The 26,682-nt window shown below is 35.0% G+C and overlaps 1 protein-coding gene and 1 long non-coding RNA gene across 2 annotated transcripts in view; one reads left to right on the top strand and one right to left on the bottom strand.

The window, feature by feature from the left end:
- Positions 1 to 26,682, top strand: part of DEPDC1B (DEP domain containing 1B) — a 52,131-nt gene that overhangs the window by 8,621 nt on the left and 16,828 nt on the right. Inside the window, exons 3-7 of the mRNA XM_039869986.1 lie at positions 8,898 to 9,033; positions 12,556 to 12,683; positions 13,339 to 13,469; positions 15,242 to 15,289; positions 19,045 to 19,185. Coding sequence (XP_039725920.1) covers positions 8,898 to 9,033; positions 12,556 to 12,683; positions 13,339 to 13,469; positions 15,242 to 15,289; positions 19,045 to 19,185 — 584 coding nt within the window. The remainder of the gene's footprint in view (positions 1 to 8,897; positions 9,034 to 12,555; positions 12,684 to 13,338; positions 13,470 to 15,241; positions 15,290 to 19,044; positions 19,186 to 26,682) is intronic.
- LOC120608205 (uncharacterized) overlaps positions 17,920 to 26,682 on the bottom strand; it is a 31,776-nt gene continuing 23,013 nt past the window's right edge. Inside the window, exon 3 of the long non-coding RNA XR_005654329.1 lies at positions 17,920 to 18,530. This is a non-coding gene — a long non-coding RNA (uncharacterized LOC120608205). The remainder of the gene's footprint in view (positions 18,531 to 26,682) is intronic.

Raw genomic sequence — 26,682 nt, 5'->3', positions numbered from 1 at the left:
AGAGAGGGAAAGAAGAATCCGGTAGGAAGGGCCTCTGATCACAGGTGTACAGTTCTGAGAAAATCTTGGCCAGACTCATGGGGAGTCCTTGGGCAGAGGTTGCCTGCTAGAGGAGTCCTGTGTCTGCTGGTATGATTGGCCTGGCTCCAGAACCCCCCACGGCGCTCATTCATGTGCTGGAAGCATCCTGGGGGAAGCATGAAAGGTACAGCAGCGAGAGCTTGGAGGATGTGGGCTTCTTGAAGGGAGACATGGGCTTTGTACTTTCATGGCCAGCACAGTCCATTTCTTGTGCTACAGATCTTCTCCACTCATGCTCATGGGGCTTTCTTCCTGAGACGAAATGTAAGAGAATTTACTTGGAAGAATACAGCCCCTATTGCTGCAGCTAGTCTCCTGGCTACAACCCTCTCCCTTCTCCACGGGAAATTTCCTCACCCTCAGCTGTCACCTTGGCAGGCTCTGGGTGGCTTACCTGGTAGTGTGACCCAACAGTCCATTTCTGAGAGTTAGGATCCTTGATAATCATGCACTTCTTAGGCCGATATTTCTGTACATGCTCAATCACAATTACAGTGGGACAAGAAAATACCAAGAGTTGCCATGGGTACTCCTCCCTGCCCTGATAGGGTGAGAGCAGCCTGCCTTCTTCCTGCTGGTCAGGGTCAGTTACTCCTGCCATGTTAGTGATTCTGTTTTTGGATCTGCCACAAAGAATCCAAAGTCTCTGCTGTGTCTCCTGGAAGAGTACTTCTTTTTAGGGGACAGGACCTCCAGTTGTGGGGATGAGTCACTGGGAGGGGTGGTGAGTAGGGCTACTCCTGCTTTGACCTCGTGGTTCCTGGGCCATGTGTTCATACGTACATGGGACATAGCACCGTACGAGTCCTGTACGTCCAGCTTGTCTCCAGTACAACACTGTCTTGATTGCAGTAGGTTTATGATAAATCTTGAAATAGGTGGTGTGTCCTCCAACTGTATTCTTTTCAAAATCGTTTTAGCTATTTTAGTTCTTTTGCCTTTTCATAAAGATTTTAGAATCAACTTGTTTATAAAAATTTCTGTTGAGATTTTGAATGAAATTGTGTGGAATCTGTAGATCAGTTTGGGAGATTTGACACATTAACAGTTGGGTCTTACAAATCATGAACATGGTATTTCTTTGTTTATTTACATTTTTAATCTCTCAGCAGTGTTTTTAGCTTTAAGTATACAGACTCTGCACAAGAGTTGTTAGATTGAGATCCAAGTAGTTCATAGTTTTTGGTGCTGTTGTAAAAAGTGATAGTTTTCCCTATATATCTTGCACATTTTAAAAAAGTCATAAGTAGTTTATATATTCTGATGCAAATGGAATTTGCTTTCTAAATAGTTTTACTAATCTAAAGTAGGAGAGTCTTTCAGATCAGACCACATCTCTCTCCTCCTTAAAAACACTCATTTGATCCTTTACTCATAATGGAATTGTGATTCATATGGAATAAGGGGCAGTTGCTGATGTGGGAGTTCAAAGGCTTCTTTAATTTGGCAACTAACTATTTTTCCAGCTTCATCTCTCACTCTCCTTCCCTCAAAAACTTTACGTTTCAGCATTTAAGTGATACGGTACTATGGAGCACTGCTAGGCTAGAAAAATATGTGCGATGGGTACAGATCCCAGTAAAACCCAGCACATTGTCATGGGTTTGCCTACCCAGGGGTTTCTGGGAAATGGCAGTCTCAGAGAGGTCGACTCTACAATAATCACTACCGGGTTGGCTTTTTTATACAAAGGCTTTAGGTTATGTACTAAGGCAAAGAGGCAGGCAGGCAAGGCTGTAGAAGCTGCCAATTTCTGCTGATGCTGAAGTAATAGTTTAGTATATATTACAGAAAGGAGTTTAAATAATTGTGCCCTCTGTTATTTATGAGTCAAATTTATGAAGATTATAAACTATGTTTTCCTTGTGGTTTAGATGCCCTAGAATATTTTTACTGATTGATTAGTTAATAAATTCTAATTTGTTTCAAGTAAGTTCATCAGAGGACAGTAGTTCTGGTACAGATTATTTTCTAATTGTTTTTTTTTCCAACCAATATTTGATGATAGATGTGGCAATAGGAGACCTGAGTTGTTTTGTTGTATCACTAGCTGTGGCCATTTCCTGTAATGGTATCGCTTTTTCAGTGTTCAAATGTGGAGTTTTTACTACATTATCTCTAAGGGTCTTTATAATTCTAGAATCCATGATCATAATGTTAAGATTAAATTTATAATTTTCAAAGCAAAAACAAGCAGCCCACTAGAGGGAGCTCTGTTCTTAATATTCACAAACAATTTTATTTGAAAATATATCTTTCACAGAAGAATGTATAACTGTATCTGAACAATTTATATAAAAATGATACAGCAGATATCTGTTTACCCATAATTTGCATCTTCTCCTCAGAGGTCATCAATATCTTGACTTCTGTCTTAATCATTCCCTTGCTTCTCTTTCTTGTTCTTAACACTTACGCTTGTATCCTTAAACAAGATATTGATTTGTTTCTGAAATGTTTTTCTCTGTTTTTAACTTTATGTAAAAGATATCAAAGAGTATATATTCTTCTGACTTGTTCTTTTATTTCTCATGATTTTTGAGATTCATCTATGTTGATATATTTAATTATATAGTTCATGGAATTTTCTCGTCTACATTCTATTCAATTTTATCAATATACCACAATCTATCTACTTATTCTCCTGTTAGTGGCAGTTTGGGTTGCTTCTAGTTTTTTTGCTGTTCTAAACAATGCTGTCATGAACATTTATGGACATGTTTCCTTTTGCACATGTGGATGTTTCTTTAGGATACACGGAGTTACCGATGAGTGGAATTAGGTTAGAAGATACGTTCAACTTTACTAGGTGATGCCAAACTGTTTTCCATGGTGGATGTGCTAATTTTTCTTTGGTAGTGGAAAATATTTGATATTGACTGGCTTAAGTTTTTACCAATCTGGTAAATGTGAAATGCTGTCTCCTTGTGATGTTATTTTGAATTCCTTTGATTACTGATGAGATTGAGTATCTTTTTATATTTTTATTCATCATTCCTGATTCCATATATGGAAATGCCTGATTCATGTCCTAGGCCTTTTTCTATAGGATTTTTTTTTTCTTATAAATTCTTAGGAGTTTTAAAATAATATATTCTGGTTATTAATCTTTTGTCAATTTTATGGATTGCAAAGATCTCCCATTTTTTCACGTTGTGATATTTTGGTGAACAGAAAAGTTTTAATGTAAGTGAATATCAATTTTTTATGCCGTGTTTTTTATATCTTGATTAAAATGAGTCCCTTCATTACTCAAGCTCAGAGAGAGATTTGCTTATATTGTGCTTTAAGTTTTAGGATTTGGCCCATGATTTTTATTCATAGTATGAATTCAAGATTGTTCTGGTTTTGTATTGTTGAGAAACAGTCTACCCCAAACTTTAATGGCTTAAAACATTTTATTTTGCTCATGGGTTTTGTGACAAGAATTTAGAAAGAGCTCATCATCTGGTAGTTTGCCCCTTCGCCACAAAGCATCAGTTGGGCTAGAAAATTGGCTTCTTTCTCTGCTCACAAACATGGCGCTTTTGTGCTTCTTGGCCCTTCTCTCTTTCTACGTGGGATTTCATCCTCTGTGGAACTCCGCATGGGTTGTGCTTCTGGTTGCATGATGGTCTTAGGGTAGTCACTGTCTTTCCATTGTGCTGGCTTCCAAGAGGTTGTTTCCCAAGACTGAGCATCCCAAGAATAAGTATTTCCAATAGGCCAGGAGAGAAACTGCCAGGCAGCTAAGATCTATGTCTGGAAATGGCAAAGCATCACTTCTGCCATATTCTATTTGTCAAAGCAATCGCAAGGCCCATCACATTCAAAGGAGTAGAGAAAGCTGTTGCTGGGGAGTATCGAAGTCACGTTCTGGAAGAGCATACGGGATGGAGATTTTGTTGTGACCATCCTTGGAAAATACATGCTGGCCACAACAACATTTATTTGCAAACTAAATTCACTCCCTGCATCAAGACTCCCCAAATCCATTCCATGTTTGCATCACATTTAACAATCACTGTCCCGTAACACTTCTAAAATGCAGTTGAACATAGGTCTGCCATTCCTTGATTGGGGCACAGTTGTTTCTTGGGAGTGATTCTGTGTGGTTCTTTCCTAACTCTGCCTTCTGGGTTCTTCGCTCTGCATTGAGTCATTCTTCCTTTTCCACAAGAGCTGATATATGTTTGCTGTGGAAGGGCTTTCTCAGATACTTCCTGCTAAGAGAAACTTGAGATTATTGACTATTCTTTTCATTTTGAACTGTTTCTTTTTTTTATCCAAGTGGATGGTGATTCTGCTAGTACTGTTGTTTTGAAATGCTGTGCCTTTTCTATGAATCTGATTGTGGTTTAGTCCATTAGACAGAAGTCTTACTCATAAATCTCTTTGAGACAGGCTCTTCTTTGCCTTGGGTTGCTTATAAGTCTGCTGTGGTACAATACCCTTAAGATTCTTACACTGTTAATTTAAGCAACATGGTTTATAAGACACTGCTTTAAATCTTTCTGAGGTTACAGCAAAAGTCTTACAGCCACACACTTGTAACTACCCTGAGACCATATTTTACTAGAACCATCTTGAATTTGATATTTGCTATAAGGCCATTTTTACTTTGAGAATGTTTTGCTGGGAGAAATTGGAGAAGAGAAATAGTTTTGGTTTTGATTCAAGGTATGACTCTTTTATATTTCCTCTAAATTCTGCTTGAAAACGGAACAGTTTCTTCTTTAGTTCATCTCTCTCTATCTGTATCTTGTTATCGAGACTAAAAGAAACCAGTTGGCAGTGTCAGCATTCATCCTGGAAAACCCCCTTGCCAGATTCGCCTTTTGTATTTTCCATGTTATTGCAGGTGACAGTTTTAACTGAACTTTATGCTACTACATAACAGGTGTCTTTTCTACAGCCTCCAATAACAACTTCCTCCCCGTTAGTCCAGCCTCCACTAACAATTCTCCCTGAGGCCCTTCAGGTCTCCACTCACTGCCTGGTCTTGATGCCACAAATTTCTGTTCTGATTATCTTTTGTTGTGTAAAAAACTTAGTGGCTTAAAACAGTCTTTATAAATTTTACATATTTTTTGGATCGGGAATTTGGATGGGCTTTGTTGGGTATCAGCTGGGGCTGCTGAGGCTAAAGAATCCACCTCCATGATGACTGCTTCATTCCCAGGTCTGGAGCTTAGTGCCCCTTGACCTCAGTTTTTTTTCCACGCAGTGTCTTATCTTTTAGGGCTTCTTCTTGTTGCATGTTGGTCTCAGGGTAGTTGCACTGCTTCCATGATGGCTGGTTTCCAGGAGGGAGCTTTGCAAGAATGAGTGATACAAGACTGAGAGTTCCAAGAGACAAGAAGAGAGTTCAGGCCAGTTAAGGGCTAGTGCCCAGCACTGCCACGCTGTCATTTCTGCCATTTTCCGTTTATCTAAGCAATTAGAGAGGAGGACTCACCCATACTCAGAAGAGTAGAGAAATATACCCTACCCCCTGGTAGGGTAGTGGCAAGATCACGTTGTAGAAGAGCATGCGGATGGGGAGGTACTATCGTAAAACATCTTCGGTGCTGTTACAGGGATGCAATGTCATTTTTCCCAAATGGATATCCAGTTGGACCAGAACTCTTACTGAACCATCTGTACTTTCTTATTGATCTGTAATGTCTGTTCTGTCATCAGTCAGATTTCTAAATATATGTGTGTGTTTGGTTTGGATTGTCTGTCTATGCCCGTGGTTTTCAACTGGGAGCCATTTTTCAGGGGACAACGAAGACATTTTTGGTTGTCACACTTTGAATGGGATGCTACTAGCATTTAGGGGATAGAGGCCACGGATGCTGCTAAACATCCTGCAGTGCACAGGACAGCGTCCCACAACAAAGACTCATTTGGCCCCAAACGTCAGTAGTGCTGAGGTCGAGAAACTATGGCTTGTGCCATCAGTATTGCCCTACCAGATTATCTTATCTTAATTAGACTTGCTAGCTGGTAGGGCAAGTCCCCGCACTTTGATTTTCTTTTTTAAGAATGTCTTGATTATTTTTAGCCCCTTGCATTTCCATATAAATTTTAAATCAGTTTATCATGTTTCATGAAAAACTCTTTATATTTTGATTGGAATTTCACTGTAACTCTATATCTTTATAAGGAAAATTGACATTTTATGATATTGAATCTTCTTATTCACCGACATGATGTATCTTTCTATCAACTTAGTTCCTTAATGACTTTTAATAAAATTTTATAACTTTCTTACTAAAGTGCTTGCAAATCTTTTGTGCAAGATTTCCTCTCTTGGCCAGTTAGTTGTGAGACTTTTAATATGTTGCTTTCCTCCTTTGGGTCTTAATTCCTCCAAGGGAAAGTGTGACATTTGTTCTAGACCATCCCTAACAAGCTTTCAAGGCCAAGATGACGTGGTTAAAATATTAGAATTAAATTGAATACTTTCAATGCATAAAATAAAAGTAGTCCACTAGAGAGAGCTCTTCCGCATTTCTTCTCCGGCCAGGTTGCCAGACTGCTGTGAAGAAACCACATCTGCTATTGATAGCTGCAGATGTTAGGCAAAGACCTCATCTTCTTAGGGTGGAGGAAGAAAGCGACTGTCTGGGACCTTTCCTGTCACAGTTCTCCACATAGGAAATTCAGCTTTGGTCTTTGGAAGATACTATAATTGACCCTTGAACAATTATAGGAGCGCTGACGTCCTTTCACTCAAAAGTCTGTGTATAACTTTTGACTCCCCCAAAACTTAACTATAGTTATCCCTCAGAGTCCATGGGAGATTGATTCCAGGACCCCTGCAGATAACAAAATCTGGCGATGCTCAAGTCCCTCATATGAAATAGCACAGATAAATTCATACAGTTGGCCCTCTGTATCCACAGATGCAAAAGTATCTTTCAGTTATGGTTGGTTGAATCCACAGATGCAAACCCAGGCATATGGGGCGACTGTATATTTACTGAAAAAAATTCATGTGTAAGTGGACCCATGGAGTTCAAACTAGTGTTGTTCAAGGAGCAACTATACTTGTTTCTGGGTGTGGAAATTCAAGAAACACAACTTGAATGTAAAAGGAAATTTATAGGTCATCCAATTTAATTCTTTCATTTGACAAATGAATAAACTGTGATTTAGAGATGCTGTTACTTTCCAAAGGACATACAGTTTGTGAGAAATTCAAGGTTTGAAACTTAGGCCCACACATTTTCACACTAGTTTAGGGAATGGGGAGGGGAGGGTAAGCAGTGGGCAGTGGGTATTAGTGGTGGGGCGGGGGGTCGGGATTGTGTTTAATTTTTAAAGGACTGAAAGGTGGGTGGTCTGTGAATTCCCTGGAATTATATTGCAGTATTACATGTGAATGTGAGAGTGTGTGTAGTGACTTTGTGTGTGTGTGCGTGTGCATGTGTACACTCATACATGCTATACTTTGGCTAGAAATAGGACTTTTGTTGTGATTATTGGCCTCTAAGAAACAGGGTTGAATTTTTCTCTAAGCCAGCCTCTACTTACAAACTGGGATCACTTTCACTGGCTTCAGAATTTCATTTAATATATAGTTTGGAATCATTTGGAAATAATCATTTGGTAGCTTAATACCAAAAATTTAAGCTATCTTTCAGTTTATCTTTATCTGATTTAATGATTTCCAGACCTCATTTTTTTCTTACTGACTCAAAACTGACCTTTTGAAGTGCAATCATTGAATATTCTTTTCAGAGAAGATGAAACTCAACTTCTCTCCATCAGTCATCTGTTTTTTCAAGTCTATTTTGACTGTTTCTGAAACATTTTTCCATAGTACTCTTATTATTTGTGATTCTCCTGATTCACCCTGATAAAACTTTCTTTGTAAACTACAGACATTTTAAAATTTTTTATTTCTGCATTTGCATTAGGAATAAATTCTTTATCAATCATTTGAATTATTTTTCTTGTGGATATCATAAACAAGATTTTAAGCTTTTATTTTGGCTTAATAAAAAATTAACATTAAGAACTAGAGTTCTTGCATTGCTTTCTCAGTGTAATGCAGTGCAGTGTATTGTTTTCTAACAAGCTAATAGAAAAAGATCCTCTGAGAAAAATATGTATTTAATTACCTTTCTCTTCTTTATTGCATATGGTCTAGAACAGCTTCAAGAGAGTTAGATTGTATTTAAGCCTCAATGCATGAGTCTAGGAGTGATACATCAGAGGGATAGGAAGAGTGAAGGAGTACTGAAAGGCAGAATAAGGATATTGGACAGCTTTCTACCTCTTCCAAGATGGATTTCTCGACCAAAGGCAATCTTAGTGTGTTGAGTGTTCTAGGGAAGGAGGATTAATCTTTATTGGAAATAGTTACAAAAATGAATATTAGGTCAAATAATTTGTATGCTAATATACTCTTCCTCAGCAAGTATTATTGAGGACTTATCAATAATTTCTCTTTGCATACCTACCATCTATAAATTTCAGCTAGGGTTATGAGACAGTAAGGATTTCGCGCTGGGTGAAAAAAGTGGCTTACCCAAGAAACATCCCATTAAGAACACATTTAATCATGAAAGTCAAATGATAAGAGAACAGGTTTTATTTACTTAAATGCCACATGTTTGATTCCTATTTTTCTTCATAAATGTTATTTGATGGGCATGATGAATGAATATGTTTAAAAAATCATATATTGTTGGGTACAGTTAGCTATGCATAATGATTTGATTAAGTACGAATTCATTTATTATCTGAAGTTTGCTTTGTATAAATTCTCAGGGATATAAGAAGTGGGGACTATTGTTAAAATATCTGTCTTCTACTGACTGTAATTTTCTTCTTGGTTTTAGATTTCCTTCTTCTTCACCCCTGAAACCATATCCAAAGAGGCCCCCATACCGAAAGGATGTTATTAAATTTCCAGAATGGAATGACCCCCCACCGGGCACATCACAAGAGAATATCCCAGTGAGGCCAGTTGTGATGGTGAGTGCCATTACTAAAAGACTGAGGGCTAGCAGCAGGGAGAGATAAGTATTAGTCTGTGAACACCAGGCTTAGTCCAGTTCTTTCTGTCAGTTCCTTATGAACAATCGTCTGAAAGTGCTTCAAGACAATAGCTTACCTGCCAACAGCCGAGAGACCAGGAACAAAGAAAGACTGGCTTTTGCATTATTTCACTCTTGCCAATTGATATTTTGGCTGAATATGTGATAGCTGTTTTCATGTGTTTCAAGCAGTTTTCTGTTAAAATTCCCTTATAATCTCCTTTTTCTTTCCGTTTTATAATTTGCTCTTTTCCTTCTTTGTCTCCTCCTCCTAAACTTTGTTATAATTATTACCACTTGAGAATGAGAAGGTTGGGGCATGGAGTATTATGGAATGAGCCCTACAATAAAATATGAACAAAGGTGGATTCTACTAGTCTTGGGAAACCCAAGCTCGTTGTAGGATAAACTCCTTTTGGGGAGGCATACTTTTTCCTTAAAACATCCTCAGTAGAAGACTATCAAGATTGAAATAATGCTAAATAATAAAATACAGAGAAAAACTCTTTTATGGCAGTTTTTAATAATTGTACTAACACTAATATTGTAAGTTAATTTAGTCTCATAGGACTAGATGTCCAACTCAGACTTTTGTTTGAAAAGATTTGATGAAACATTTTTAGGCAATGTAATTAAAAATAAAAAATTTCGTCTGAAGAGGCTGTATTATATCTCGGTTTGGCGAGAATAGTTAAGCAGCTTAGGCTTTATCAAAGATAAGTCAAGAAAAAGAATGGCACTGGGACAGAAGTGGGGACTCCACAAGAGCTTGCAGATTTGTCAGGGACAATGATGAATTTGGTTTTAAATGTGTTTGATGATAAAGTTGGGTTGTATTAAATGGAAGTGTCTAATAGGCAGATGGAGATAAATGCTCTGGAACTTAGAGGAGAGGTCACGTTTGGAAGTCAGCAAAGATTTATTGTCTCCTGCGTGCCAAGCATTGTGCTAGGCTCTGCAGATACAGTAATATGTGATACAGTTTTTGGTCTAAAAAGGCTCATCGTCTGGTGTAGCATACAGTACAAAAATCGATTATTAGAAAACAAAGTGGAACTACTCTGATGAAAGAATGAGCACAAAAGGTGTTTGAGGACTATTTAATTCATTACTAATGAGGAGTACTTAATTAAGGTTTAGTGATAGTTTCTCTCCTAGATAAAATTAAAATATAAGTTCCATAAGATAAGGTACACTTTTTTTGCACATTCGTATTTAGACACTTAATATGACCTCATCAGTAGAGTAGTTATTCAACAGACTTTTTTTTATTATAAGTTCACCCAGTGTTGTTTATACAAAAAACATAAAATCTCATATTAAATTAATATATATGTATTTTATCAATATAATAACTTCCTTTTTCTATTCTATTTAGTTATGGGAAGTTGTAATATTCCTGGTATTACTGTTAGGAAAACCTCATTTGCACACTTTAATGCACTGATGACAATGACTTTCATCTTCCATTTTCAGTTTCAGAATATTTTCAGGACTCCTGAAGTGGTATATCAGTGTCTTGATTCATCAACCCTTCCCTCCACCCCCGCTAAGGTCTATCATTTTCCTGGTCATCTGTATCTACATTTCTTTTGATAATTTTTCTCATACTTCTTCCTTAAATGAAGTGGTAGAGGTTTGAAAGCTCCCTGCTTGTTATAATTCCACTTGAGCTTATCATTCATTTCTTCTTTCTTACTTTCCCTCTTTCTGTCTCTGCCTCCACTGTGCTTGTTGGTTTTTATTTTTCTTTTGTCTCAGCTTCTCTCTTGCCTACCCATTACGTCAAATAAATGAAACGCATAAAATTATTTCTTGTGTTTGCCGTGGAAAGTGAGACTGTGGGCTCTGGAGCCAGACTGCTGGGTTTGAATCTTGGCTTCTCCACTTACCAGCTAACTGAGCTTGTTTCTCTGTTTCACTGTTTGTGTCTCACTTTTGTTTTCGGTGGAACTGGGATGATAATTCTCCTCTGGGGTAAGGTTGCTGTGAGAATCAAGTGAGTTCATATCTATAAAGTGTTTAGAATATGCCTGGCACACAGGTACTTGGTAACTTAACTACCATTTCTGTTATTATGTATTTAATAGAATTGTTTATAGGCAGAGACAGATGAAAAAAAATTACCCATAATATCATCCAGAGAGAATTAACATTAACATTTTTCTTGTATATCCTGTCTCCCATGCATATTTTTAACACTAAAATGAGACCATGCTGAGCTTTTTTGTAACCTGTGTTCTTCACTTAGAACACTGTTATGCCCATTTTGTGTGTTATCAAACATTCAATATTATTTTAATAGCTGGACCATATCGAATAAAAAAGTAATATATTTTATTTATTAGAAGTAGATTTGCTAGGCAAATGCAACAACTTATATGCCTGTCTTGAAAAATAAACACCTAATTTAGATCCTTTAAAAAAATTCACAAACTCATGTGACCTTCGGCTTCTTTTGTAATTCAACAGTTCTCCAAAAATCAAACCAAAAACCAAATCAACAAACAACTTTCCAGCTCCTTTTTTTCAAATCAATAAGATTTTTTTATAATGATGCTTTTGCAAAAAAACTACAGAAACTCTTCGTAAATGATTTCTCATGTTTTGCCTTTAAAAATTCAAAGCTTGTCTCTGTGATTACCAAAAGGAAGTTTTAAGACTATGTCTAGTAGCCTAAATGTGAGAAGGGAGACACTAAGAATGTGGAACTGGTAAAGCTGCGTGACTTTGAGCAAGTTATTTCATCTCTCCGGCATTAGTTTTTCTCCTTGCCATTTCCAGCTGTTCTGTGGAGCTCATGTTTTACTTGCCTCCTGCAGAAGCCTACGATCTGGGTGCTGCTATCTAACATTGTACTTATTTGACTTTTGCTTACAGAAAATAGAGAATTCTTGAATATAATATAATTTAATCTTAAATGATCATTCAGTTTGGACAGGGTGTGAATTTGTGTAGGTATTCCTTGACTTAATTTTGAATTAATAAAATTTTATTTCATCGCTACTTCACTGATTAGTTGAAGCTCCCACAGGAAAAAAAATAGCCACTTAATGTCCTGCTTATTGTCATAGCTCCTTTGCAGTTCTTGAATATTCGCTTATAATATGACTTGATCTTTAAGAGTTATACTTTATTTCTCTGCAGCCCATACAAAAACGTTAGTTTATATTTCTTCTTCTTTAATATCAAATTACAATAACTAAATAAAAGAAATTTCTCTTTATAAGGTACATAAATGTCTAACTACTATGCTATACACCGGAAACTAATACACTATTGAATATCACCTGTAATTGAAAAAAATGAAAATAAATAAAATGAAATAAAAATAAATATCTCTTAAACCAATAAATGCTGGAATTATGGGGGAAACATACCTATAAAACTGTACCACTGTCTACTGAAATATTTATTGTCTCTCTTGCTCTCCCCCTCCGCCCCACCACCACCCTGTTAGAATTCTGAGATGTGGTACAAGCGTCACAGTATTGCTATTGGAGAGGTACCGGCTTGCCGTCTCGTCTGCCGCAGACAGCTGACAGAGGCCAATGTGGAAGAGATATGGAAGTCTATGACGTTATCATAGTATGTGCATTTGATATTGGTGAAATCTTTCAGTGGTTTATTTTTTAATTTGCTTCTCCCCTATTCTCTGCATATTTAATTTTTCTGAAATTATGTATAGAAATCTTGACTTTGATTGCAATATTTGCAGTTGTGCTGCTTATCAAATATGATTTAACTGAATTCTGGGAATTTTCTGTTGTCATATAATGGCCAAGAATAGAAATTTGAAAGTTCTTAACTTTCTATTAACACCAAAATCTTAAGCTTAATGAAACACATAACGGGAAAATTTGATCTTTTAGGTTTTTGTTGTATGACAGGTAATTAAAGTTAATGATATAGCAAGTTATTTTCCCACAAAGATGTACTATTAGCAATTTCTCATTATTGGATAAACCAATTTTTGTTTCTGTGATAGGTTTACTCATAAAATCATTTTTCTTGATATTCATTGTATTACGTTATTAACTTAGTGAAGCAATATGATAATTGCAAAAGGATATCTTTCAGGTTTGTTCTGTCATTCTCAATATCTAGTTTTTTTGCCCCACAAAGATTGGGTAAAATGTATGAAAACAATGCATTTTAAAGATTGATCGTTAAGTGTGCCGGGTTTTTGGGTAAGTAATGATTTTTTAAAAATTAATCTAATTAATTATTATTTGTCTTTTAGTTTACAGAAAATCCTTGGCTTAGATTCTTTAGAAGAAGTTTTAGACGTTAAACTTGTCAACTCCAAGTTCATCATCCATAATGTATATAGTGTGAGCAAGCAGGGAGTTGTTATCCTTGATGACAAGTCAAGTAAGTGCATAAAAATCACTTGGTTTCTAGTTGACTCAATATGTTGGCTATACAGGTCTATCGCCTTCTATTTGACTCTTCTCTAGGTCCTAAATAAATTTGCCCTCTCATTAAATATAGCATTCTCTCAGTTCCTAATACCTCTTAACTAATTGTCTAGATTAAAGAAATGTTATAGAAAGATAAATATTCTGGAGTGAAAACCTCAGCAGAATCCATCCAGAGGCTAGTTCAGTGTTAGCCACACTGAAGTGGCATGAAGTGGTTCTATATTATCTCTGGAAAATCCCTAAAGAATGAGTGGGTTTAAGACCTAACGGAGAGCTTGAGTCACTTTATTTAGGTGGGTCCTGTGGTATGATTGATTTTAAGTTCTCATGGACCTTTTTATTATGATGCCTCTGTGTCAGGTTTTCTGGGATGCTCTTGGTTTATGTCATTTTTTTCTTTCTAATAAAAGTAGCTCTTTAAATGTTGAAGGTGCTTTAATTTTTTTATACCCTTCCGAGCCAGTTTACAAATCAGGAAGAAAAACATTTAGCAGCCACCTATCTTGGTTTTTCATTTGTGAAAATACAGTCAACATACCTGTAAGTGGGTCAGAATCCTCAAACTGATTATATAACTTCCCTCCCCTAGATAAGGGATGGGTTAAAATTGAAGGGGCTCTTTGATTGCTTCTTCCTTTCTTCACACCCTTGATTTTGGAAATTAGCTGAAACTAGATGACTTTTGGATGTGGGAAGTTGGCATGGTACTTTTGGATTCTTATAATTTATTACTAGGTTTTGGACTGAAGCCTCCTGGGCAGCAGACAGAGCTGTACCAGAAGGAGCCTGAGCAGTGGAGAGAGAGGAAGAGGTTTCTCTAGGCCCTGTTTCCTGACAGGAGTAGAACGTGTCATTGAAATCTGAAATGTTTCCCTTTTATAGCTGAATCAGGAATGGAGGACATCAGGAAACAAATAGATTTGCGACTTCATAAGTTTTCTGGCTCGTCAACATATAAATTAAATTACATAAATTGAGGGCGGTGTCGCCTTTGTAATACATCAAAAATTCTTCTGCATCTCTGAGTACAGCAAACATTAATGCTTTTAGCTACCAGTTAGGTGACCAAACATCTTTTATCTTATTAAGTAAATTTTTCAGGAAGGAAGGAGACTCTACCAAAGGGCTCGGCTGGACTTCTTGTAGCAATGTTAACCATTATTATTTTAAAGCTATCTTAGTACAACTAGCTTATACTAACATGTCAGTAGAACTTTGTTGCCCTAAAACATTCTGAAAAGTGAAACATGTAAAATGATTCTTATATTGGACATTGGACATACAGAATTTACCTTTTATTTTTACTTTTTATTTTTTTTTTTGGTATTTGGTGAACTGGTTTCACAAATGCATTTGATGACTAATATTTTTGCTATTTCTGTTGTTCTTTGTCTTCTATAATTCTTAGGGTAATAGATTTGTTTGTTTGTTTCTTTGGAACAAACTATCAAATTTCTTCTTTCTACTAAAGCTTTAAAAAGTGCATCTCGCCCTTACAGAATTTTGCAGGCACGATTTATACAAGTACATGTTGTAACACTGCTGCTAAGAAAAATTTTCATCTTTTAAATATTTTGACATATAAATAGGTGATTTGTGATTAGCAGATATGTTTTATATTACTTGGATGAAAACTACATTCTTATGATACCAACTATATATGTAATTCCTTGAGTTATATGCAGTTGAATAAAATATGTTTTTATTTTTACTTTTCTGCAGAAGAACTTCCTCATTGGGTGCTGTCAGCAATGAAGTGTTTGGCCAATTGTAAGTACTAACTATCGTCCAATTTCATGAAATTAACTGAAATGAGTGTCCTGAATTAGAAAATATTTTCACATAATGGCCTGAACATTGATTTGACACCTGTGAGACTGGCAGTTAATTGTTTTGGGATTACTGTACTTTTAGTGATAAATTTGTGACTTAGTGAAAGGGCTGAGTTATAGAACGTTTTTAAAAGAATTTTGTGCTTCCATTTTCTAGTGCATATAATCACACTGTAGATAAAGTCCACGCTACTTCTTCTGACTGCTTCATTAGAGGAAAGAAAAATTAGTAATATTGCATGTAACATTGTTAATAGTGTGTATATAGGCTTTTATTTCTAAAACCTATATTTTTATTCCTAAAACATGTATTCTTAAGTATGTCCTATATTTACATCATCAGTTTGCTCAGCAGATTCTGTCTGCTATTGGATTTTTATAGGGCAGTAGTTTAAGTGGGAGAGAAATGTTTTAAAAGACTAATCTAACTGGCATGCAGGATGGTTTGGAAGAAGGACCTACATGCAGAGAAACAAGAAAGACTCTTAGTAATTTGGATTTAAGATGAAGGAGCTTGGACCAGAGTAATCCCTCTAAGGTTTTTTTCTTTGGTAGTTGAAATCCATCTGATAGGCATATGATATCCATTTTATTGGATGTCATAGGCACTGTGAAGGAATTAGTTATTATAGTATCTGCCTTAACACTACAATTTTTCTGGGGATTTTCAAAAGGCTTGACCCAAAAAAGGGATTCTAATGGCTAATGGCTTACCTCAAACAAGTGACTTTAATGAGAAGAATTGTAGTTATTTAAACTAACTGATAATGGTGATATTTGGTCTTCAGGGCCTTTTGAAGTCTCACAGATCACCTCAGAGAGGTAATTTCTTCCCTTTTGGGTGAGACTAGTATGTACAGAGATAGGTGTATAAATTCTTGAATTAGTAGATTCTGAATTATGTACTTAACTGAAATTAGTTTTTGTTTTTCTTTTAAATTATGGAACGAAACTAAAATGACTATTCAGCTTACTGTGGGTGATGTTAGTGGTAATATATAGAAAATAATTATATATTATAATTCTGAATATGAATAGCAATATTGGATTGTGTGAAGCCCGGAGTTCTCTGTGTTTAACTATTAAAAATTTCTTTGTTTTTTTTTATTAATATTTTGGAAACTCTGAGATGTAGAGTGCTGTGGTTTTAGCTTAGGGAGTATTTTTTATTCTTGCTCAATCATTTGAAATGAATTAAATTTAAATTATGTCTTTGGCCAGAGTTGGCAGAGACAAGATAGAAGGTATAAATGGCAAATTAAATTACCCATTTCTGAATTTTTGGAAAACCAAGGATTTGGAAGTAGATCAGCTGGAAATGAACAGAGGAAGTCATTATAACACATCTAGGCTATCATACGTTGTAAAGTATATATTAAGGTGTGTTTGTGATGTTGAATTTTCAGTGATGATCAAAATGCGTTGGTGAAGAGTATAGCTTTCCCTCAAGTAAGATGTATACGTAAAGCCACCACACTTTTGCAAAAAGGGTAGAATAACTGGAATTACTCATCAGTGGTGAGGAAAGCTGTGAGGAGCCACTTAGTTGTGTCTTCCACACGTGTAAGGTAGAGGTATATTGGGTAGAGATTCTTGGGGACAGAGACATGTCTCACATGTAACAAGTGCACATTGCTTTACAGGTGGTTGGCATGTCTATTAAAATGCTTGTTTATGTGTCAAAGGAAAAAAGGTAGCCAAAGGGTAAGGTCAGCTTTTTGAATAGTTTTATAAAATTATTTTTTCCAAATTCTCATTGGCCCCCAAAATTACTTTGAGTCTGTCAAAGTCATGTCCTCTTCCTTATCCTTGTCTTTAACGAGTCTAGATTCTCATTATAGTCATCTAATAGGGAATATCTGATTATGTGGCATTTTGAAGGCCTGTGCCTCCTTTTCTGTAAATCTACTGCTCCCATCTTTCCTTTAAGTCCACCTGTATTCATTATAGCCCATGTGCACATAGGCCTGGTACTTCATTGTTAGCTAGCCTCATGGTTAGCCATAGAATGAAGGACTGATGCTAAAGCAATACAAAACCAGGTTAACTGTGATTTTTTTTTCTTCTTTGTGCATGTAGTTTGCAAGAATTCAATCAAAAATAGATACAAACAATTCTTTTCCAAAATCTGTCAGGAATAACATTTGTAAAACACTAGATTAAAAAAATATTGTGAAGTTCAAGATGATTAAGAAATTAAAGATCTTAGAAATATGGCCTCTTATAGAGCGCACTATGCACTGGCATTTTTAGGGAAAGTTGGTTTTTTTTTGCATATTTTTAACAAGAATAATGAAATGTTCAAAGAGGGGTACAACTGCTTAGAATGAACTACATACTTATCCTGGGAGGGAGTAATTCAAGGCAAAGTGTGTTGCTTGCTGAGACGTATCAAACTAATTACAGTATTTCAATTGACTAAGCTTGCAGTATTTCAGAGGAAGAAACGAGCAAAAATGGTGGCTATGTTTGCTGCTAGATTAATGTGGCACCACACATATAGATCTTTCAAAATTTTTATTATTTTAGTTAATCAAATTAAGTTATTTTATAAGAATTGTACAGAATATTAAAAGGTAAGAAGAGATTTAAAGAGACCAACAAGAAGCCGTATTTATAGTGTCCCAGTGGCCTTGAAATGTGAAGGCCTAGAATGCTTAATTGTCTCTTTTTGGTTTGATCCTTTCTCTTTAGTGACAACGATTCTGTAGGAGGAATTTCCTTTCGGTTTTTACTGGCTTCATTTTCGTTCTCCTGAGGGTAGACATCTGTTTGGGTACAGTTGTTTAGTCATGTTTTCTGCTGGCCCAGACTTGGCCAGAGCTGTCATACTCCTTTTTTCTGTGCTGTGATGGAAATAGAGAAGGCTGCGTAAGCTGTTCCTCATGGGACTTCTATGGTCTCTGGATGGATCGTTGAGGGGCATTTGCTGACAGCTCTCTAGAGAGCTAAGCATTTCTTGTTCCTCTTTGGTCCCAGATACAAGTGGATCTTTGCCTTGCTGCTGGCATAGGATATGGCTGGGGCCAGGTTTTTCTAAGCTTCTTAAAGTTACTCCAACTTTGCAGTATGACTCTTTTTGATGTACTATCCTTTGATGGTTGGTTGGGGATCAATATGAGAGTTTCATAATTGGAATGAAATATAAGACACAATGTAAAATCTTTGTTTCAGAATACCTTTAAGAAAAAGTATGAATTCTTATTAGTCTAAAGTAGTTTAGAGGTAGAAATTGATTACTTCACTCAGCTCTGACTCTAGAATTCTACATATATAATGAAATGTTTTAAAATTGCTTTATAACTTGTCTATTATACATGTGAGCTAATTGTTATTTTCAACTGTATCAAGACTAGGAAAATATTAAATATTTCAAAGAAAATTATCATTGTTTACATTTAATAAAAATGCCTTTTGGAAGGGCTGGGTTTCAACAAGTAGGTTTCTTTTAAAATGGAAGTAAGCCAGTGATTTTTCTCATTATTTTATAATAGATTTCAACTTAGACATAAAGCGTATTTGTGTAAGCAAAATATGTCATGTCAATTTGCTTAATATCAATTTTTCCCATGAAAACTTTTTTTCTACCTTGAATATCTGTATACACCACACATACGCACAGAGACTAATACTTAGAAGTGGTTGTCCTGTTAATGTGTCTCTTTCTAGCTCTTTCTCATTTTCTTTTAACAGGGCCTAATTGTTCTGATTTGAAGCAGCCTATGTACTCAGGATTTGAAAAAGACGTCTTTAAAACTATAGCAGATTACTATGGTCACTTGAAAGAGCCCCTGCTTACATTTCACCTTTTTGATGCCTTTGTCAGTGTATTAGGTAAGTTGAAGTATAATGAGCACATAACCGCATTATTGACATTGAATCATTTCATTTTCACCATCTTGAGACTTCCGTTACTAAACTTCCATAGCGTTTTTGAAATAACAACTGATAGAGTGCTTGCCTAGTTGGTGTCCTGCTCTCTGAAGGAGGAAAAGAAAATGGTTAAGCTCTGTTATGAAACTCAAAGCAAGGAACAATAGTTTTTATTTCTTAAGAAAGAATAATACGTTTATGTCATTTCTGTATAAAAAAATATGAATTTATCAGCAAAGAAGAATGTAAACTTGACATTTACCGTTCGTGAGTAAATCTACTGTGTTGAATATAACTTCATGAACAGTCAAGTATGGGAGATGTATTTTCTTTTAGAAATCTTTCTTTTTATAGAAGGGATAGATTTTTGTAGCACTATTTGTTATTTGTGACATGTAAAATATAGTAGCTTTATCATTCTCTAAAACTTGTTGCTATTCTTCACATAGGTTTATACTTCAAAATTTACATTGTCAAAGAAACATGATAAAAAGGAAAAAAACCAATATCATTGCTATAGGTCTTTTTCATATTGTTCCTCTTCAGAAATCAGATTTTCCTCCTGCTGTTGTGATGTTGAATAGGTATTATTGTTTTCTTGTCAAAAGGTTTGCTTTATTGACCAAATCATTGTGTAGGTATCATATTGTGTTATGTAAAATTGTAGGAATTATCATACTCCTGTATTTGAGTATTGTAAGAGTTAGCAGTCTTCTCTTTTTCTTCTCTTTTCTTCTCCTTCTTTCAGTCTTACTTTACTCTTGGAAAGTATGGATGCTGCCATTTTGTTATTTTATACCAACAAAATAAAGTATCAACACTATGTGAATAATTTACATGATATTACAGCACAGTACTTTAAAGTGTAAGACTTTGTAAGTTTTCTGATAATAAGAAACAAAATGCAACATTTATAAGTCACGTACATAAGAGTGAGTTTGTTTTCAGAGAGACCATATTGGGAACAAATGAAAGAATTAGGCCTATTACTAGATTTTGAGGCCATTGGGTCTGCTTAGTATTTTGTTTTCAACTGAAGAGGACTGGGGGCTTATGTACTTGTGACATCATGCCTAATAATGAATACTTCCTGTTATTTAATATATGTATAGACTGATTGAGTAGATTCTCATTATAGCCACTTACTGAAACATTATGCTACTGGTAAATGAAAAATTTTAAAGACTGGATTAAAAGTCACTTCTTAGATTTTCATCTCATTTTCCATTTTCAAAATGTCCTATTATAAAATTTTCTGATTTGGAAACAAAAGAACTTGAAGCTTTTGAAAAATGAAATCTAATTTGAATCAGTTATATTTATGATGTTACTGGTCTGAACTACCACAATCGTTCATTTTGAACTCAGCTAGGAATTAAAGCTGATTATATACGAATTGATGTTAGAGTCGGTCACCTTCTAAAATATTATCTATAGAGGGTTTAGGTTAGAGAGGATAGGTAGAATGGATAGGTAGAATGAAGGATAGGTAGAATGGAGAAAGATAGGTAGAATGCACTTAGGTATCAACAAGAATAGACTATTGTGTTTAGGAGGTCACAATATAGTAACCTTCCCTGATCTACTCCTTAAATTAATATATTTCAGACACCCTGCATTGAAAACCATATCCTTATGTATTGAAAGAAGAAAGTCTTCTAGATTATGGAAGACCAGAATTTGTTTATATGATTAACAAAGATTATCTAATATAGCAATCCTGTTAAAGCCTGTGGGAGAAGATGTCATATCTAGAAACTACATTATCTACAAACCAGATGTATAGGTTGGATCTCAGTAGGGTTAACGCATTCCTTAAATCATTTGATTTCACTTTGAATGAAGTAGCATGCCATTAAATAAAAATATTTTAAAGTAGGTAATCAGTCTATTTTGTGTAGAAGCTAAAAATTCTACAGCGTTTTCAATGGAAATTTTTTCAGTTTAGTTAATGAAGTTCTTTTGAGATCTATTCTTTTGCTTCTAGCATGAAATCATGCTAGCTCGATGCCAAAGCTGTGACCCTGCAAGCAGCTAGTCATCATTGATACATGAAATAGGACATCTAAGAATTCTCAAAGGAAAAAAAAAAAGACATCTTTGGAGATGTAAGATTTAGTCTTTACTTAAAATTTAAAGCAAATGATTTAATTTAGTTCGTCTGGCCTAACTGTTCGTAATAATTAATCTTCATTTCCAAAATGGCAGTTCCTTGTATTAAGATCAGAGTTCGTCTGACTCTTGAATGCAGTGAATGAGATAGTATAGCATCCTTTATTCACACTCCACACACACCCTAGAATCTGTGTAGCTTGCAATGATTTGGCATATTGAGGAAAGGGTTAGGCAGATAGGAAGCACAATAGGTCATAGGAGTAGGGAAGAGTGATTTGAAAAATTGAGCGATTTGTAGGTTGTGTAATGTTAAAACCTGAGATCCTACTCTGGTGATCTGTGGCCCAGATCTGGCTTATAAATACATCTGGTTTGACCTGTGTTTTTTTATTGTCTCATTTTTTTTTTTAAGTATATGTATATGTGCTGCTGAAGCAAGCATGTGACCTGTGTGTTTTTAAAAGAAATTTAATTGCCAAACTCTGAAAAACAGGAAATTCATATAATAATTTATAATTTTGGCTTCTTTAGAAAAACTGGAAGATCTGACAGTTTTGGGCTTGAATTTTCAGTGGCACAGACTGCTGCAGCTGTGTAGTGAGTGTTTCCATTAGGAGCAAGTGTTTCAGGGACATGAACTTCAATTTGCCAAGTCTCCAGTGCTCCCCATTGCTTCTCAGAAGCACAGTTCACATGACCCCCTTAGCTCAATTATTTCATTTGTCTGCTCCTATAAGCGTTGAGCTTGCAACTCCTGATTTATTTGCTAGTGGACTGGAAGACTGAGATAGAAGCTTTTTGCTGTTCTATTCTGAATGTTGGTTTAGAAAATGCCATTGAAATTCACAAAATTGTACACTGGATCATCTTGCTCAATAGGCTGAGATCTCCTCTTGTGTTTTTTAACCTAGAAGCATCCATAAGGTTAGGTTTTCTATTCTTTGGTTCTTTTGTATGGTTACTTCTAGGAGATCCTTTGGAGATGTGCACCATCTTTGCCTTGCTACCTCTCTGCCTATACATTCTTCACATTATCATGAAGTCTGTATCCCATGATAATTTTTAAGAGAAAACAGTTTTTTTTTCCAGAGAGTTCCTAGTTTGTGCACTTGACTAGACAGAGAGCTCTTGCTCATGTTAGTCCAAGGTTCTTGTTGGTGGCGCTCTCTGCTCTCAGGGCCCAGCGCATGCTTGTTGCTGGAGCTTTTGAAGATACAGATGGGCCAAGGTAAGGATATTGAATCACTTCCAAATATAGTGGCTACTATTATGTCAAGATTGTTGGAATAAAGTGGTGTTAAGTACTCCTCAAAGATGAGAATTTAAGGAGATGCCTAGCTATACCTAAATACATAAGCTATTTGTAAGTATACTGGTAATTACTAGAATAATTAACAAAACTTTTGGGAAAAAATTTTAAAACCTTTCTCATACCACTCAGTAGAATAAATCCAGCTGGGTTAGAAAATTAAATGCAAAAGAATGGAAATCTAAAATACAGTTGATAGTTATCTGATTTGGGGGTGAGTGAAGGACTTTTTAAGCATAAAAGCAAAAGAAGTCATAAAAATGCTGAAGCATTGGGACTCTTCATGTGGGGAGAGCATCATTTTGTGCATGAGTGAATCTATAAGTACTTTCAATTCACTTGCTTTTCCTTAAAAGCTTCTAGAGAAATAGTCCCTCTTGCTGTGTCTTTCTTTGGGCAGAAGTTCTTACCAATTGACGTGTAGTCAGAATTCTTTCGGCTTAGTATAAACTTTTTCCTCTTTATACCTCTTCTCAGTGAAAATGAAACTGACTTTTTTTTTTTTTAATTCCTTTGGTTGTTCGAAAACTGCAGTGAATTCTTCTTAAGTCTCTTGTTCTCTTGCTGGATGTGGTCCCAGTGGCCTTTCTGGGAACTCTAGGCCCTCTCTAAAGTTCATATTTCACTTCTTTTTTTGAAGTTCCCATAAAGAATAGCTTATTGTTAACATTGCACTTGTTAGTGAAATGCTCAGATCTACTTTGCAGAGATGAAAATTTGCGTTCCTAATGATTCAAAAGTAGATATCTGATGTAACCATTGGGCCATGGGAGGGAGGGCAACAAAAAAAGGCCATCATGGCCAGAGAGTCACCTAATCTCTAATAACAGAACATTATAAATTTCCATTGAATTTGATTTTATTTATTTCTATCATAAGGAACAATTGGGTTTCTTTGAGGATTAAATTATTTATTCACTCACTGTTCCTTAATCCAGCTCCCTGATTGAAAAAATTCACAGATGAATTGCTTAAGTTATTTGGTGGATTGTTTAGTATATTTTCATTTTTTTTACTCTTATTTCACCAATGGAAACATAATCAAATTCAGGTAACTTGGTTTGTAACCCTACCTTTCTGGGCCCCAGATTCTTCATTGGTAGGTGGCAGTAATGCCTGTCATACTTACAGATATGGAAACATGAAACCTAAAGCAATGGGTAACATTTATTTTCCTACTAAATATCTTTTTTTTGTTTTGAAAACTACAAAAATTGGAACAATGCCTAAATTAAGATAGGGTAATTATATGTTGCCATCTAGTTATTTCTTTTCTCAATTGTTAGGAAGATTTTTTTTTTTTTATGTGAAACTACTTGTGGTAGATTTTACAAGCTATAATCGGGATAAGCACTATTACATCATCCTGAAAAGCAAGCAGCAAGTTACCACTGGGCCTACAAAAGGCCAGTGTTATTTTCTCAAGAGAAGTAAGATTCAGTTTTTTTATGATGACATCGAGATTGTAGAAATGATGAAAGATGAAAAAGTTATTCTTTTAGCTTCTATTTAGCAAATGAAATGAATCCAAATAATAAACTAGTTACAACATTAAAACTCTTTGGCTATAAAATCAGAATAGAATGCTAAGGTCCTTCAGAAGTTCTTAAAATAGAACCTAAAGAAACCAAGAAGCTGTTTAAAATCAGTACTACTTTATGATGAAGAACCCAAAAGTACTTACTGAAGATGTCTCTTGAGATCAATGGTGGATTTTACAGCTAAGTTCTCTTGTAATCATTTTTTCCTAAATCCTGTAGTGTGCTTTTGTCAGTAAGCTTTTATTTAAGTTGGGGGGGAGGGAAGATTAGGTGATGGTCAGCAATGAGAAGAAGTTAAGAAACAAAAATAGAGAGCTCAGATTAAACTATTTTTGAGAAATCTAAGTATTCCTCTATGATTCGAACTGAGAAAAGCAATACATAGCACTCTAAAATTCAAAGGCAGAACTAAAAGTGAGCTCTGCTTTGACATTTGAACAGATTGAAAAATAACATCCTTGGGACTGGATGCCAAGAAGGACTTAAATATTATAGATACATCAACCCTCAGCCTTTTTCCCATAGATCTTTTCTTTTATCCCATCCATACTACTTCACGAATCACCCATGTGCTGAGTATTTTCAGTTCTTTTCTGAGTATTTTCAAAATCGTGGTATTACTGATTTTTCAGTTCTTATCTTTATCCCAGATCTGTCTCCTGAACTCAAGACCAGCTTATCTGTCTAACTTCTGGCAGTTTGTTTCTGGATGTTTGTTATATAAGAGCCTCGTCCAAATTTAGTAGTCCCTAAGCCATTGTTTCAGAAACAGTATGTTGGATGTGAATTCTATGTAGTAGAAAAGCATTAAAAAAAATAAAGACATAGAATACTGTATGAAATATCAGAGTGCGTTGTATAATAATAAAAGTAGGTATTTTTATAAACTTATTTTTGTTTTAGTTAAATACCTATGAATGTGTACATGTATTGTTGCGATATAAAATATATTTCTTAATTTTAATTGTTGTGAAAAATTTTTGAAAAAAGCAGCTCTAAATTTCATCTATACCTGCCTACATAGTAAAGTGATTGGGAAGATTTAATAAATGTGAAGACCTCTCAGAAAGTATAATATTGCTTAAATATTACTAGTACTAATAGTTAATTGTGAGAGATGCTTGTATTACACATGGTTTGTTGTTTATATGTAGATTAAAAATGCCTTTTACCTATAGCTTATATTTTATAGAGTTATATTCAATTTTTCATTCCTGCGTGTTGCAGAATTGGCATTTTAAAGTGGTTTGAGAGTTTCTTCAGATATAAATTACATTCTGTTTTTACTTTATGAGAAGGAAACTAGCAATAGTTATCACCTGGCTTTCACTTTGAACTCTTAAGAAATGGTTTCGAGTGCCCTCCTTAGGATAAAAGAGCTAATTTCAGATTTAGATATGTACAGAAATTCTCTGTTCTTTTCACTGTTTTTAATCCTTGCCCCAAGTTGAATGTAGAATGGTATTTTATTTGACTATTTGTTTATTAAATGTTTGTTAAACTCTTTGAACCATCATTTCTACTTCTAGGAATTTATCCTTAGGAAATAATTGACCACATGGAAAAAGTAGATAATACAGCATGAGATTTAGGAGTGTGTGCCCTACACTGTGTGGGCTCATATCTCACTGCCACTAACTAGCTGTGTGGGCAAACAACTTAATCTCTTTAAGCCTCACTTTCTTTATCTGTAAATGGGAATAATAATGGCATCTACCTCATAGAGATTGTTGTAAAGATTGAGTTATATTTAGTGTTTAGCACACTGTTAGGTACACAGTAAAATGCTTAACAAATGCTATTGTCATCATTATAAATTCGTTTCATTATAAATGTTAGCTGCTATTATTAGTTATAATTTTTAAAGAAAAAAATAAGCTCCAAAACCACTATCACACTTAAATTTATTTTTTTCCTGCTGTACTGGGAGATCTACTCAAGTTCTGAGATATTTTGTGAAATTCACGTGCTTTTGCATGTAGTTGAACAATTTGCTCCTATCAAGACTAATAGCATGAAAATGCTTCACATCATTACTTTCTGTAAACATAGCTTCTATTTTATTTTTAATGTGGTCTGTTTTTATTTGATATGTATAATGATGTGATCAAGTAGGGCACAGCTAAATGTCTTTATGACCCAATTTCTTTTTCTGTCTATAGCATCTGTGTTTCTAATACGAAAGAAATTCTAGGATTTTGACTTTTTATACTATCGCCTTTTTAAACATTCAAAAACATTTAAATACAATGCAGTATATATACATATGCCTTACTGTTAAATTGTATACCTGAAACTTACTCGATTTTGTTAACCAATGTCACCATAATAAAAAAAATAAAAATAAAAAATAAATTAAAAAATAAAGTTCAATTTATCTAAACATCTTTAAAAAAACCAAAAACATTTAAAAATTTCTATAATGTATTTCCCTTCTAGTTTTCTAAATTTTCTACCAATTAATATTTTTGTGATTTCAAATTATAGCCTTAA

Source organism: Pteropus medius, unplaced genomic scaffold (genome assembly GCF_902729225.1).
Source record: "Pteropus medius unplaced genomic scaffold, Ma_sr-lr_union100, whole genome shotgun sequence".
Taxonomy (NCBI): Eukaryota; Metazoa; Chordata; class Mammalia; order Chiroptera; family Pteropodidae; genus Pteropus; species Pteropus medius.
The sequence above is the reverse complement of the archived record's forward strand: the minus strand, read 5'-3'. Positions and strand labels throughout refer to the sequence as shown.